Source organism: Felis catus, chromosome B4, assembly GCF_018350175.1.
Source record: "Felis catus isolate Fca126 chromosome B4, F.catus_Fca126_mat1.0, whole genome shotgun sequence".
Classification (NCBI taxonomy): domain Eukaryota; kingdom Metazoa; phylum Chordata; class Mammalia; order Carnivora; family Felidae; genus Felis; species Felis catus.
In genome coordinates, this window is record NC_058374.1 from 24,012,725 (window position 1) to 24,029,527 (window position 16,803).

The 16,803-nt window shown below is 35.9% G+C and overlaps 1 protein-coding gene across 2 annotated transcripts in view; it reads left to right on the forward strand.

Annotated features, from left to right (window-relative positions):
* The window catches only part of GPR158 (G protein-coupled receptor 158), a 421,093-nt gene that overhangs the window by 281,049 nt on the left and 123,241 nt on the right, over nt 1-16,803 (forward strand). Inside the window, exon 5 of one of the 2 annotated variants that reach the window (XM_011283685.3) lies at nt 5,037-5,105. The exons of the other annotated variant lie outside the window; for it this stretch is intronic. Within the exon in view, the coding sequence (XP_011281987.3) occupies nt 5,037-5,105 (69 nt within the window). The remainder of the gene's footprint in view (nt 1-5,036; nt 5,106-16,803) is intronic. 2 annotated transcript variants of the gene reach the window in all.

The window sequence follows — 16,803 nt, forward strand, 5'->3', positions numbered from 1 at the left end:
CAGCGAAGAGCTCAATGGGGGGCTCAATCTCATGAACTATGAGATCTTGACCTGAACCAAAAGCAAGAGTCAGACACTTAACCAACTGAGACACCCAGGTGCCCCTCATCACAGATTTTCTTAAGAGAAACTAATTGCATATAGTCTGCCAAACTGGCTGTAGTCTGTTCTCATTTATTAATATCACTGTAAATAAAATTATTGAAAAACAGTGTCCTCATATCTCTCAATGTCAGGTTTCTTCTCAGGACCACTTTTACATTTTGCTTCCAGTTTATTATTGTGTAACTATTTCATCAGGTGTTTGTTTGTAATCTCCCAGTCTGTGGATTTCTCTATAGAAATAGAAGAAGTCCGTTCTCCTTGCTATCACAGCTGATTCTTTTTGTAAATAATATAGATTTATAGTCTTGGTTTATAATCCAAACTTATGCCAGTTCTTTCTCTTCAGAATCTAATTCTGTTGCTTTATTGTAGTTTCATTTTTTCTGAGGTACAGCTGTGTAAAAATACCTTCATGCTCAGAGGTTCCTTTTGTAATAGAAAGAAACTTTAATTACTACCAGGCTAAAGAAATCAGCCATAATTCAAAATAGCTGCACTGTTTTAGCAAGATATACATTAATTTCCCCAGTGGCTAAAAATGTTTTAAAAATATAAATGAAGTAGTTAGTCCTTGTAGGATCAAGGAAATAATGAAAAAGCATTTTAATTGTTTTTTAAAAAATTCAGACTTCAGCATTCTTGTCACCTTATTACTTCCAGTGACTTAGCTTCCTTTGGGTGCCTACCTCATGGGCAAATCTTGTGGCGATTGCAATTGTGGTTCATTTTACATCTCTCTACTTTTCATCCAAGGATTATGAAATTTAGAAATTGACTTTGACGTAATTCGATAAGATTGGTATCATACTATGAGCTCTTTTCTTTAGTATATAAGTTTGATATCTGTTACAAACCTTCATAAGTCAGTTCAGAAAGTTTAAGAAATGGGGCAGGTGGGATGAAGTAGAGTGAAGTGGAATCTGTACACCTCTCTTGTAAACTCTGGAATTATATTCATTAGGCATTATAGATCCTAAAGGAGAGACTTAGGCTCAATGATAACTCCCCCAGCTTTATATTCACCTGTAAGTATCATAAAAATACTGTTTGATAATTTTATGCAGGAAGTTGGTACTGAATAAAATCTTTTTAAGTAGATATTAGTTAGGAAGGGCTTCATTTAGGCCCTTTGGTGTATTATGATGCCTAATGGTGGAATTTTCTAATAACTTGAAATGACACATTTTAGATTTCTTTTCTTTAATTTTACTTATTAAATTATTAAAATTCATATTACACAGCAATGCATGACTAAATCTCCAAAGAAATTAAAATGTTTTTGAATAAGTTGATCTATACCCAAATCTATCCACTTCTCCAGAAAAAAAAACAAAAAACATTGTTATCAGCTTGGTATGTATCCTCCAGATCTGTATTTGGTATATTTAAATATATCTGGAAAATATATGGTATTGATTTGTGTGTTAGTGTTTTATATAAATAGTGTATTGTAATTGTTGATCATCTTTCAATAAAGTTTTCTAAGAGTTTTGCAGTTAGCAATTCTGGTGGAAAGGGTTTCATACCACCATTTCTATCTCGGGCACAACTGTGAAGGAGTTGAAATTTTTCTTTGGGCTCTGTTATTCTGCTCATCATCTCTCTTGTCCATCTTCATTTTTCTTTTTTTTCTTCCTTTTAAGTTTTTCTACTAACTCTAGTTAGTTAACATATGGTGTAATATTAGTTTCAGGTATAAGATATAGTGATTCAACACTTCCATGTAACACCCAATGCTCATCACAAGTGCACTCCTTAATCCCCATCACCTATGTAACCCATCCCCCCACCCACCTCCTTTCCATAACCACCAGTTTGTTCTCTATAGCTAAGAGTTTGTTTCTTGGTTTGCCTCTTTCTCTTTTTTTCCCTTTTTTTAATTTTATTTGTTAAATTCTACATACGAGTGAAATCATATGGTGTTTGTCTTTCTCTGACTTATTTTGCTTACAAAACGCTCTCTAGTTCTGTCCATGTCGTTGTAAACGGCAAGACTTCACTCTTTTTAATGGTTGAGTAGTATTCCAGTGTGTGTGTGTGTGTGTGTGTGTGTGTGTGTGTGTGTGTGTGTGTGTGTATTACATCTTCTTTATCCATTCATTAATCAATGGACATTTAGGCTGTTTCCATAATTTGGCTATTGTAAATAATGCTGCTATAAACACTGAGGTGCATGTATCCCTTTGAATTAGTGTGTTTTTGTTTTGTTTTATTTTATTTTTGTATTATTTAGTTAAATACCTAGTACTGAGATTGCTGGATCATAGGGTAGTTCTACTTTTAACTTTTTGAGGAAACTCCACACTGTTTTCCAGAGTAACTGCACTGTCTTCATTTTTCAATCCTCCTCTCTCCTTCCTCATCCTATCACTTAGATTCTAAGAAAATATTTCTGTTCTTTGCTTTGAACTTAAGTCAACATATTACTTACAACACTAGTATATTAATTCTTGGCACCAGGTATAAAATAAAAGGGTTTGTTCTAGATCAAAGAACTTCCAGTACCAAGACAACGGGATAATTTTTTAGGGAGCATGAGGTTTCTTTTTTTGTCTCTGAAGACCCACCTATTAGCTACCTATTCGTTCTGTGAAGCCATGAAGCCAACTCAGCCCAAGAATATTTTGAAGAGAAAAGTACACATTATGGAGTCCCTGGGGGGCTCAGTCAGTTAAGCTGTCCAACTCTAGACTTCAGCCCAGGTCATGATCCCAAGATCCTGAGATCAAGCCCCACATCAGGTTCCAGGATGGGTATGGGGCCTGCTTAGGATTTTGCTCTCCCTTTGCCCCTGCCCTGCACACACATTCTCTCTCTCTCTCTCTCTCTCTCTCTCTCTCTCTCTCTCTCTGAAAAAAAAAAGGAAGGAAAGGGCACATTTTCTTTTTTTTATCTTTATCTTTTTTTTTAATATATGAAATTTATTGTCAAATTGGTTTCCATACAACACCCAGTGCTCATCCCAAAAGATGCCCTCTTCAATACCCATCACCCTCCCTCCCCTCCCTCCCACCCCCCATCAGCCCTCAGTTTGTTCTCAGTTTTTAAGAGTCTCTTATGCTTTGGCTCTCTCCCACTCTAACCTCTCTTTTTTTTTTCCTTCCCCTCCCCCATGGGTTCCTATTAAATTTCTCAGGATCCACATAAGAGTGAAAACATATGGTATTTGTCTTTCTCTGTATGGCTTATTTCACTTAGCATAACACTCCAGTTCCGTCCACGTTGCTACACAGGGCCATATTTCATTCTTTCTCATTGCCACATAGTACTCCATTGTGTATATAAACCACAATTTCTTTATCCATTCATCAGTTGATGGACATTTAGGCTCTTTCCATAATTTGGCTATTATTGAGAGTGCTGAAAGAGCACATTTTCAATAGGCCTTTCATTTGGTTATGGAACCACTTTTTGGAGTTCCAATTAATAATTTGAAATTATAGCCTCCTCTGCTCAGCCAGGAGCTAGGCAGTGAAGGGCTAAGAAGATTGCTCAACATTACCAAATGAAAAAGAAACGGGTTATTTACTGTAAGAATATATGCACCACTACCACTGCTATGTGGTAATAATGGTCGTAACATAGCTAAGAAACTACTGGCCCTAAAAATAAGAAAAAAAACCTCTTGGGTTCTCGACCTCCACTTTTAGCTTTTCTGGGGCCATTTGGATCCCAAGCATGAAAAAGAAAATGACTGCTACTTATATCTCTTTCTGTGGATTTCAAATTAATCATCCTGGTGCTGTTTTTTACTTTGAAGAGTGCATACCTACTTACTAAGTATCAGGCATAATAGTAGCCATTATGTATACTTCATATTTTATTAAACTCAGATTTAATAAGGTTAAGATTAGGATACACATTTTATGGGTGAAGACATTGATGTTCAAGGTTGCCTGACTCACAGGGATTATTTCATAATTCAAACTGAGATGAAGATAACTCCAATGTCTGTCCTCTCCATTAAGCTTTGCAGCTTCTTTTCCTATCCTTTTTTTTAAAAAAAAAATATTGCATTGATTGTTTTATAAGCAGTCTTGTATAATGTTTTGGACTCTCGCTCTTAGTGTCATCTTTTTGTAAAGTTTAAAAAATAGTACTCATAATTAGGTATTTATGTAATTTGCAATCTTAGAAATTCTACCAGCCAAAACCCACTTAAAGTCTTGCTGATAGAAATTTTCTTTTCACTTAAAAGCATCTGGTAGCTAAAATAAAGACCAATAGTGAGAAGCCACTTGAATAATCAAGTCTGTTCACTGTCTAAACTTGTTTCTCCATTGCAAATTCTTAGATTAATGAAAGCCTTGAGTTCTTTGAAGGATTACATAAAGTATTCCTCTGTGTCTAACAATGTCCTAGCAGCAGTGTTTTGAAGAGATATTATAATTTCCTGTTTCTGGCTGTCATTTATCTGACATTGTTTTAATGTAATGGACTCTTGTGGCTTGGGTTTTCAACTTTTTGTTGTTGCAAAATCTGTTGCTACTACTTCAAATTATTTCCCTGTGAAGATACTATGTTTGCACCACGTATAATTTTTTATGTATTTCACGTTGCATTTAGTGATTGATGTTTCAGAAATACAAGCAAGATATTTTGTGTCTGTGTATTTCTTGGATTGAAAGCATTTTCTAGTGTTCTCAGCTGCTCAGTTTGTTCATGGATTAAAATTTTAGGGCACAAAATTCCATAAAGCCACTGGCAATATCATTAAATCCGCCACCACCTTTATAGTCAGTCTTTTCGCATGTTTCAGTTAAGGTCTCTTGTCTGAAATACTAGCCATTTTTCATTCACTGGTTGAGGCATTGTCACAATAGGTAAGCTCTTCCATTGCTAGGAACGTAAATTAACAATGCCTTTTTCTTTTTTTTTCTTTCTTTCTTTCTTTCTTTCTTTCTTTCTTTCTTTCTTTTTTTTTTTTTTAGAGCATCAGGGCATCGGGCCTTATTCTGTTGGAAACAATTCTTTTTGGGTCTCTGCTTCTATATTTTCCGGTAAGTAACATAATTGTATTTTAAAAATAGCCGTTTATTTTATTTTGCTCAGGCAGTAATATAAATATAAATGAGTAATGTATTATATATGTAAACAGTTATATATATCATATATGCATACATATATATCATATATATCATATATATATCACATATATGTATATACATATATGTGATATATATATATGATATATATAACTGTTAACACATATATTACTAGTTTATAATTCTTTATATACACACTTGTTTATATACACACATACATATATATAAATACATATATATGTATATATGATATATATAACTATTCACATATATATAATATATGATATATATAACTGTTCACATATATGATGTTACTTGCTTATATATATATGTACACATATATTTATATTTATATAATAAATAAAGTGTAAAGTGGAGCTAATCATACTTTTGTTCTGAAATTTGTGAGTGTGGGGTTAACTGCTTAAGTGAGCTAACTTGTCAAGGTATGATTGGTATGTATGCTTACCATAAACATATAAATATTGGTTTTCTTCTTCTTCCCCCTCTACTTGAATCAAACCATGAGACATACCAAAAACTTCATGCTGAAAAATTCTAAATGGTTACATAGAAAAATAAACAAAATGAATGTATGTGTGGTATTGGTGGCATAGATGATCCTAGTAGACTCTTCCTATCACACTAGTAACCTGTCTGTAACCAGAAGGTAAGTACCGATTTTACTAATTCAGTTCAACCAACTTGTATTCAGCAGTTACTACATGTCAAGTACTATGCTAATCGGGGAATATTTTGTGAGTGACAAAAATTTGATTTCTTCTCTCAGGAAGCTTACAATGTATAGAATGAGATGAGTAAGTATAGACAATTATAATTGAAAAAAAAACCAAGGTGCTGTGGAGACAGGATGCTGTGGAGACACTTGGAAGAGACAACTAACCAGGTCTAGGGAATAAAATATCACTTGACTGAGATCTGAAAGATCAGTAGAAGTTAGAGAAGGAAAAGGTAGGGCTTCCATGGCGTCATGTTCTTTTTGGTTTTCCTCTTACCTTACTAACTGCTCCATTTCAGCCTAATTTGCTAATTCTTAATCTTCTTTCCTACCTCTTGATACTTGAGTGCCTCAGAGTTCAGTCCTTATAGAGCTTTTCATAGTCTACATGCTCCCTTGGTGATCTCATCTAGCCTCAAAGTATTTAAAAAACTATTTATATACAATGACTCTCAAGTTTATATCTCTAGCTTAAACCTTTCCCCTGAGCTCCAAACTCATATTCAACTGCTTACTCTGCAATACATTTGAGGGTCTACCAGAATTCCCTATCATGCTCTGAACTGAGATACTTGATCTCTCTCACCCCCAAAGTCAGTCTCCCTATCTCCATTGATGACAACTCTCTCCCTCTCATTACTCAGGCTAAAACTTTGGAGTCATTCTTGACAACCTTATTTTTCTTACATCCATCAGAAATCCTTCAAAATATACCAAGAACCCAGCCACTCCCCCGTCTCAGTCACTGCTGCCATCCTGGTGTCTAAACCACTATCAGTCTCTTCCAGATTTTTGTTATAGTCTCTCCCTGGTCTCTGTGAGCCCCCATTTTACTTAAAGTAGAAGCCAAAATCCTTGGAATGGGCGACAAATTATAACATTACCTGCTGCATTATCCCATTTTTTTTTTATCCTCTGCCTTCACTCAGTGTTTATAAGGGTTCTTAATCTATTCAGGTTTTCTACTTCTTGAATTATATTTCCTCTTAAGGTAGAATTTATCTGGGTATAATCATTTTAATTTTTCCATGAAATCATCTCTTTTACTGAAGTTGTCTGATTTACTAGCATGGAGTTATGCACAGTAATTAATAGAAGCAATATAATATAAAGAGTCTTTATCATGCCTGGGACTGTAAATGGCAAGTTGTACATGGTAACATTTTGTCTTCCCTGTAGAACTACCAGAAAGATGTTTAACCAAAGTTATAGAATCACCCAATTAGGACTAAAAGACTGAAATGACTTCACTAATCTGAATAAAAATTATCTGAATATCTGCAGCTGCAGTCACCATCATCTTTTTCCTAAACCTCTGCTATTTTAAAATACATTTTCTATCCAGTAGCCAGAGGAATATTTTAAAATATAACATCTAATTTTTCACTACTTTGATAGCTAGCTTCCCACTGTTCTTACAATAAAGATCAAAACCCTTGATACAGTTTATGATGTGTATAGTGTGGTGCTTGCCCACCTCCTCAGCCTCATCCAATACCATTTATCTTCTCACTTTCTGCACCCAGCTACTCTGACCTTCTTTCAGTTTATAAATGATACATAATCTCTCTCATGGTAGGTGTAATAATAGCTACCCCAAAATGGCCACCATCCTGAACCTATAAATATGTTACTTTATGTGGAAAATGGGAATTTGCAGATGTGGTTAAATAAAGGACTAAATAAAGATAAGGAGATAATCCTGGATTATCTAGATGGGCCCAAGGGTCCTCAAGGATAATGAGAAGCAGAAGAGAGAACCAAGATGGTATCATGAAAAATGATTGGACTGGCTATTGCTGCCTTTGAAGATGGATAAAAGAAGCCACAAGCCAAGGGATGCAGACAGCCTCTAGAAGCTGGAAAAGGCAAGGAAATAGATCCTTCCCTAGAGCCTCTTGAAGAATACCTTGACTTTATCCCTGTAAGATCCATTTTGGACTTCTCGCTTCCAGACCTGTAAGATAATGAATCTGTAGTGCTTTGGCAGGGGGGAGTTTAAATGTTTATTTATTTTTGAGAGAGAGAAAAAGATAGAGGGAGCAGCGAGGGACAGAGAGAGTGGGAGACAGAGGATCTGAAGCAGGATCCATGCTGAGAGAAGAGAGCCGGGTGTGTGATATTGGGCTTCAATTCACAAACTGCAAGATCATGACCGGAGCCAAAGTCAGACACTTAAGCGACGGAGCCACCCAGATGCCCCAAATCTGTATTGTTTTAAGCCACTACGTTTGTGGTAATATGTTATAGCAGCAATAAGAAACTAATATGCCTCTTGTCCTAGGATGTTTTTCCTTCAATTTTGAAGAGTCCTCTCTTCCTTCCCCTACCTCCATCTCACCACTTCTTCTGCCTAATTAACAACTAGTCATTCTTCAGATTTCTGCTTCTTACTTTTTTAGGAAAGCTTTCCTTGACCCCCCAATCAGAGTCAAATTCCTTACAATAATTTCTCATGAAATCCCACTGTCTTTCTTGACCACCCCCGTTTCAGTTTGTAAGTGTACACTCACAAGTGCAATTAATTGATTAATGTCATTGTCCTGTGCAAACTCTAGTTCTTTGAGAACAAGGAGATGCTACATTTATTTTGCTCACAGCCCAGAACCTGTCACCATATCTGAAGCACAGTATATATGCAATGAATGAATGAAAAAGATTGTACTTGGATGAATTTAGAACTGTACCCTAAACTAGTGGCTATTGTCCTACTGAAGTAACTTCCAAATAGAATCTGCTTGATTGTGGAGGACTAAGAATGATAATCCTTATTAATATTACTTTAGTGCTAACAGTTAGTCAGTAAAAAAACTTTTTAGGGATACCTGGGTGGCTCAGTCAATTAAGCATCGAATCCTTGATTTCAGCTGAGGTCATGATCTCAGGGTCATGGGATTGTGCCCCATGTTGGGCTTTGTGCTCAGGAGCCTGCTTAAGACCCTCTCTCTCCTTCTCCCTCTGCCCCTCCTCCCACTCACTCACACATGTGTGCATGCTCGCTCGCTCGCTCTCTCAAAAACAAAAACCAAAAACCAAAAGCATTCTTTAATGTTATTTTGAGAAGTTAGCACAATTTGGCTTTATTTTTATTTATAAGGTTCATATTTATTCAAATGAAGTGGTTGTATTACTGAGCCTGAAATCTATAAAGGAATTTTAAAGCCTCTTCAATGAATGAAGTACTTTATGAAGCAAGGACATTTGAAAGAATAGTAAATTTTAGGCTAATAAATGTTCAAAGGAGTTATTAAAGACCCTTTCATTGACTGGGATACAATTTTGAAAGACATCTGATGGACCCATACCTATTGATGATTATCAGATACAGAGAAAAAGAAGGGAGAAGAATGGACATTTATAAGGAATATAGGGGTGCCTGGGTGGCTCAGTTGGTTGAGCATCATCAGACTTCTGCTCAGGTCATGTCTCACAGTTCCTGAGTTCGAGCCCCACCTCAGGCTCTCTGCTCTCAATGCGGAGCCATTTTGGATCCTCTGTCCCTCTCTCTCACTGTCCCTCCCCTGCTTGCACACATGACCTCTCTCTCTCTCTCTCAAAAATAAATAAACATTTTTAAAAAGGGAATATAATGATAGCACTTCTGCTTGATAATTTTAATATGCCTGGGACAGAATAACGGAAAAGAAGACTTACCAAACAAATAGTGTCCAACAGAAACATTACAATACCTCATCGTATTGACTTCGTGCTTAATTAGCTATCTATTTCATCTTCTATAACATGTATTTTTCTGTAAGTTCCCCAGTTTACATTGGGAGATATTAATGTATAGTTCCCAAGTTTATACTGTGTGCCTTGTGGTTTCAAATAAGTTAGTGTTAATGCTCTGAAGACAGAATGGGTCAGGTTACTTAATGAACGTTTGGATAGAACATAAGACACAGGGAAAAAAAGGAGATTAAAATATACTATTGATTGAGTCTAGAAAGGAAAGTAATTTTGTTTTAGGTGAAAGAATTGGAGAGATGATGTATCGGAAATTGATAGTAAAGGTGTTTTTTTCCTACATGGGGTGTGTATATGTGCATGGATGCACATGCATAAATCATTCTTGACAAGAGAAGTAACTTGCTTATTGGGCCAGGGCTCATTGACTTCTCTGGGTTTTACAGAAATGAAGTTTATAACTTCTGGCTAGACTTTTTGATTCAGTAAATCTAGTATATAGCCCAAAGGTCTAATCATTTGATGATATAAATGTGACCTATACTTTTCCTATTTGTTAAATATCTTACCTACTTTCTCTGTTCCTGGTGTGGTCTCTACCAGAATTGCTCATGAAAGTTTTGAAGGGAGTTATAGTTTATTGTTCTTTTTTTTTAAGTGTGCTTGAATAAAGGAGAGTTGTTTTCAGCAATGGGTAACTCCATGGAAGGAGGCTTTGGGTATTCACTGCTCTGCCGAGTTGTTATGCAATGAGCCTTTTCTTCTTTTTATGCTGCATATTGTTGTTCAGATTTGCAAGAATTAAGGTTATTTTTGCCTTTTCTAAGCAATCTTAGACTACAGACGATTTCATAACAATGCTTATATTGGGAAGTCCAAATTAGAGATTATCATCACTGTGCAGATGAGGACAAACCAAAATCTGACTAAATTTAGCACTGTTATAATTGGATAGCAGAGAGCAAAAGCATCTAAAACATTTTCTTACAGATTCTCAAAAGAGACTCATGATTTGAAGTCCATATATTTGTGAACAAATGATTAGTCTTCATAATCACCTAAAAACTCCAATGCAATTTCTAGAGGAAAGAAATAAAAGAACTTTTAAAAATCAACTAAAGTATATTTAACCTATTAAATTACATAAAAATGACATTTTACCAATTGGTAAAACATAATAAGTGATATGGAGTCTAGAAGTTCATTTTTGACTTGAGTAAACCCAACAGTTTCAGCTAATAAGGTGAATTTCTTCTGGTAACCATGATTAGCTATTTGGTTGGCTGATGTGCCTTTTTATAAAGAACACTCATACTTGTATAAATAAATACTAATTTTCACGTTGTTTCCCTACCCCACCCCAGGCCCTATAATAAAGAGCTAAAAAATATTAGGAAAGGAAGAAATATCAGATACAACTTAGTCTTTATTCAACCTATATTTTGCAAATGAAAGGACAGGCTGAGAGAAACTAGAACTTATCCAACTAAGTAAGAGAGCCCAGAATAGAATCTAGTCTCCTGATTCCTTTCACTCTGTGATGCTACCTGTGGTAGCGGGTGTGAATATGTGGTTGAGATCACATTAGACCAGGTAATCAAGGACACCCATGTTCTACCTTCTGATCAGTCACCTTTCCATATTAGGTCTCCAAGGAAGTAAAAGGCAAGAAGATAAAACAGGGAACCAATTTAAAATAGCTTAAGTTCTGGCTGTAAGAACCCATGTAAAACTCCTGTGAGCTTGGATGGACCATGTTATTGAACCATATGAACTTTCTGATTCTGAGACATTTGACTTACAAAAATGGCTACTTTATATTTAACCTGGCAAATAACCCTATAGACCATGTCAGTTTGGTTTCAGTGGCACAGAACCTAAGAGGGTTCAAAGATTGCTTTTTTAATTGATCACCCCAAAGGCTAAAACTAAAACTCAGATTTTGTTTTCCTTCTAGTATAAAGTATACACAACATTCAAAAGCAGAGGGAAAACAAGACAGTATTGCTCTGAGCATAGAGCTTCAAAGGAGGGAAATAAAGGAGAGACAGTTGAAATCAGGGAGGGAGAGTGAGAATGTGGTTATGAGAATATATAGCTAGAGCAGCTGAGCATATTGTTGTTGTTAGTATTATTATTATTTCCATTATTATTTATTTTAAAGCTCCAATTAACCTAAATAAGGCCAGTGAGAGCCCCTTGAAGCTGGCTCCTGCATTCTTTCCATATTACCCAATTATTCTGAGCCCTTTCCTCCATTATAGAGCAACAGAAAGTACTTTCCCTAGCCCAGCCCTGGAATCAGCCTTTTCACCAAGGAGCCCTGGTTGTTTTTAGGGAGAAATGTTAGCAATTCAGTACTGAGACAGATTCAGTTCCATTGTGACAAACATAGGATACCAAGTTCCCAATTTTACAGCTAGGCCAGTGTTTCTCAAACCTCAGTTATCTAGAGGCTTTTGTAAGGAGATTTCTCCTCAGCTCAAAAATTCCATCTTTAAAACACAGTTTTTTAAGCTTATGTAGACTGCATCTTACTTGCTGTCATTTAGATCCATTTGGATGGATACCAGAGCGAAAGGGGAAAAGTAAATTGGAAAGAAAGTTAAATATTCATGAGCATAGCAGTACTATCAAGAAAACAGTAGTATGGGAATAGTTGTTTCATGCCAAGGTAGCTTGAAGAGTATGGGAATAGAAGAATCTTATTTATTTATTTATTTATTTATTTATTTATTTATTTATTTATTTATTTATTTATCTATCTATCTATCTATCTATCTATCTTGAGAGAGAGAGTGTGTGTGCACAGACCTGAGCTGAAATCAAGAGTCTGACACTTAACCAACTGAGCCACTTCTTCGGGTGAATAGAAGATTCTTAATCCCAAACTACTAGTAAATTCCAGGAATATTGGTTAAAAATGTGGAGATTAGAAGACAAAAACTAGACCACCTCCTTCAAGGGAGCTGGAAGAGTTTGACACTAAGACACTTTGTTCTCTCTTTTTCTTAAGTTTATTTATTTATTTTGAGAGAGAGAGAGGGAGCTGGGGAGGGGCAGAGAGAGGGAGAGAGAGAATCCCAAGCATGCTTTGCACTGTCAGCACAGAGCTCACTGTGGGGCTCGAACTTACGAACCTATGAGATCATGACCTGAGCAGAGATCAAGAGTCCAACACTTAACCCGACTGAGCCACCCAGGCGCCCATTTTGTTTTCTTTTATAGGATAGGTTAGAGGAATCGAAGACATGGTTATAAATGTCTTGGAATTCTCTGTGGTTCCATTTATCCACTTGTTCCTGTACACTTCCCTCAGCCTACCAGAGAGAAGACTGATAGTTGGAAGGTGTGGTCATCTACTTACAAAAGTCGGTAATTAATAATCTTCCTTTAGCTGAAAGAGTTTTAATAAACTGAGAGCCTTAAATCATTGAGAATTGGACCCCTGGCTTTAGTTTGTCAGTGAAAAAGCAACAGTGTTTAAATTTTTGCTAAAATAAATGCCAATTAGACTGTATTCTTCTTAAAAAATACTCTGTTGTTTTCGTGAAATATACTACCATTGTTTGCAAACTAAGCACAAAGAAAAAGTCACAACCAAACACAACCAAAGTTCATTATCATTCAGAAATAATCACAATGTACATTTGATCATTTAAGACATCTGTGTGTACACATTTATACATTGAAATAGAAAATGGGTGAATGGTGGAAATCAGGATACACATATATGACATTTTTCATAGAAACTTAATTGTAATCTTTATTGTTTTAACCCAAAAACTGAAGTGAAACTAAAGATATTACTGAGCTTTAGATAAATGAATCTTCACAGCAAACATTATTAGTCCTAATAGGTTTCTAAAGTTAAAAAAGACTACAAAATGTTTTAAAAGTTGGGTTTATTCTTTTTCACTTATCTTATGTTTCAACTTTAAATAGTATCACTTGACTTAAGCTGGGACAGCTAAGAAATCAAATTTAAATACAGTTCCTTTTGCCTCTTCCTTCCACTTTTTGATTTTTGTTAGTTAATAATCTTTGAATTGTTAGCATTTATAACATGCATATAATATGCAGTTTTAAAACTATTATCCACATATTATTTGGTCTCAGGTCTTTATTAAATAGATTTAATATTTTCCACTAATGTCTGTAACCTGGCTTTTCATTACTCAGTTCTTTATTTTAATTTGTCCCTTGGTTTTCATTAATAGGTTTTTCATGAAGGAAAAGCTCTATAGTTCTTGAATTTTTATATGCTTGAGAATCTCTACCCAGTGTCCTTATACGTGAAGAATAACTTGCTTGAGTATAAAAATTTCAAGACACACTTTGTATTGCTCAGAACTTTACATCCATCATCTGAATATTTACAGCTCTTGAAATAGCCTGATTTCTCCCTCCTGTGGATGACTTAATATTTCTGCCTACGTGCCAATAAGTCATTCTTCAGTTTTGCAATTAAATAAACTAGAAATTGCCTTGAAATTTATCATTCTGTGTTATTTTTTGTTTCTTGGATCATAGTGTTTCTTTTCAATATATAGATGTAAGACCTCTTCTATTCCTGGAATTTAAATATATATACATTTTATTCCTGGAATTTAAATATATATACATTTAACTTGTTCCTTCTTCAGGAACAGGAATTATGTATACATTGGATTTTCTTTTCCTTTGGTATCTATAAATGTTTCTAGTCACCTGTATATCTTTGCTCTTTTCTATTTTGCCCTGTGTGTTTCTTTTTTTTTTTTTTTATGTCCATTTAATTCTGAGAGAGAGAGACAGAGCATGATCAGGGGAGGGGCAGAGAGAGAGAGACAGAGAGACAGAGGCAGAGGCAGAATCTAAAGCAGGTTCTAGGCTTTGAGCTGTCAGCACAGAGACTGACACAGGGCTCGAACCCACGAACCCTGAGAGCATGACCTGAGCTGAAGTCTGACACTTAACCAACTGAGCCACCCTCAGACGCCCCTGCTTTGTGTATTTCCATCAAGCCTTTATTCTGTGACCTTTATGCTATTCTCAGGTGTGTTTATTCTGCTTGAGTGGATTCTAATATTCTTTTAACCTCTCCACTGTTATTTTCATTTTCACTTTCTCAGTTCTTCTCCAGCTTTCTTGGAGCAATTGTATCGCTTTCTCTGTTTTTCTTATCTCTTCTTTGATTCTATTGTCTTTTTCTTTAAGATTCTTTATCAGAAGGAACATATTTTTTGTAATTTCTCTGAATCTGTGAGAATTAATTTGAACTTGTGTCAATATTCTTGGGTAACGTCACTTTTGTTGTCCATTCTTCATATGCCTTTTTCTCCATTATTTAAACAAAGAGTATGTATGTGCTGGTTCCTTTCTGATTTTGTGTGTGTGTGTGTGTGTGTGTGTGTGTGTGTGTGTGTGTGTGGCGCGCGCGCGCGCGCGCGCGGTACTTCTTTTTTATTGTGGTAAAATATACGTAAATATAAACTTACCATTTTAATCATTTTCAATGTACAATTAAGTGGCATTAAGTACATTCACAGTGTTTTGCAGTTGTTACCACTATTTCCAGAACTTTTTCATCATCCCAAGTTAAATTTGTCCTTTTATGCCTGGCTTATTTCACTCAACGAAATATTTTCAGGGTTCATCCATGTTGTAGCATAAGTCAGAATTTCATTCCTTTTTATAGCTCAATAATATTCCATTGTATGTATAATACCACATTTTATTTACCATTTATCTGTTGATAGACATTGGTTGTTGCTACCTTTTGACTATTATAAATAATGCTACTATGAACATTGGCGTGTAAGTATCTGAGGCCCATCTTTCAGTGTTTTGGGTATATACCTAGGAGTGAAATTGCTGGATCATATGGTAATTCAACTCTTAAGAAACTGCCAAGCAAGTTTCTAAAGCAGCTGCAGCAGTTTATATTCCTACCAGCAGCTCATGAGGACCAGTTTCTCTACATACTTACCAACACTTGTTACTTTCTGTTTTTTTTTCTTTTCTTTTTTTTTTTTTCAACGTTTATTTATTTTTGGGACAGAGAGAGACAGAGCATGAACGGGGGAGGGGCAGAGAGAGAGGGAGACACAGAATCGGAAACAGGCTCCAGGCTCTGAGCCATCAGCCCAGAGCCCGACGCGGGGCTCGAACTCACGGACCGCAAGATCGTGACCTGGCTGAAGTCGGACGCTTAACCGGCTGCGCCACCCAGGCGCCCCTTTTTTTTCTTTTTAATAGCCATACGAATGGGTATGAAATGGTATCTCATTGTGGTTTTGACTTGCTACTTTTCATATTTGAAGAAAGCAGTTTTTATAGGTAGCTATTTTATGAAGAATTAAATGGAGAGCAACAGAAGGAATAGATTGAAGCAGGCTACTTTTATTTTGAGATCACATGAAGCCACAAATTTAGGTTATATTATAATCTGAGGCTTCGCGTTCCTCTTTTACCACACTTTTTTAGCTCTGGATAATTTCCTTGGCTAGTGTGCTACTTAGGTACATCAACGAAGATGACATCTCCAAATCTCTCTCTCCAACCTGGGAAGACACTATGTTTCCATAGGAAAATTCACCAGTTCCCTTTTGGCCCTCCTATGCCAAATATTCATTCTTCAGTGAATAGATCTGTTATAATTATACTTTTAAATTGTAAGCCTTTGAAGAGTAGGACCGTGTCTGCTGCGTCTACTTCCTTTATCGCACATTGAAAATTGTTGAGTTTCAACATAATTCTAACTAAAGCAACTGACACACATGCACGTACACCTATATAATTGTGTGCCTGTATATCTCTATCTCTGAGTTCCCTAGAGAGAGGTAAGAAGGAATCTAGACCAATAATAGAGGCTTTAATGCTAGCCTACAAAGTCTCATGTGACCTGGCCCCACTCTCTTTGACGTCATACTCCCCTCCTCTCTGCCTCTCTCACTCTGCTGCAACAGTACTGGTTTTGATGTTCTTCCTTGAGTAGGTCTGGCATGCACCTACCCTCACAGCCTTGACGTTGGCTGTTTCTTCTTCCTGGAGCAGTCTTAACTGCTTAAGTTAACTTAACCCACATATATCCCTGGGTAACTCCCCATCTTCTTTAAATCTTTGCTCAAATGTCAAGCCTTCATTGAAAGGAAGTTAAGGAACTCCTTATTTTATAATAAACAGGGAGAGGTTAACTCAAAAATTAGGACATTAAGGTGAGAATAAACCACCACAATTACAGAG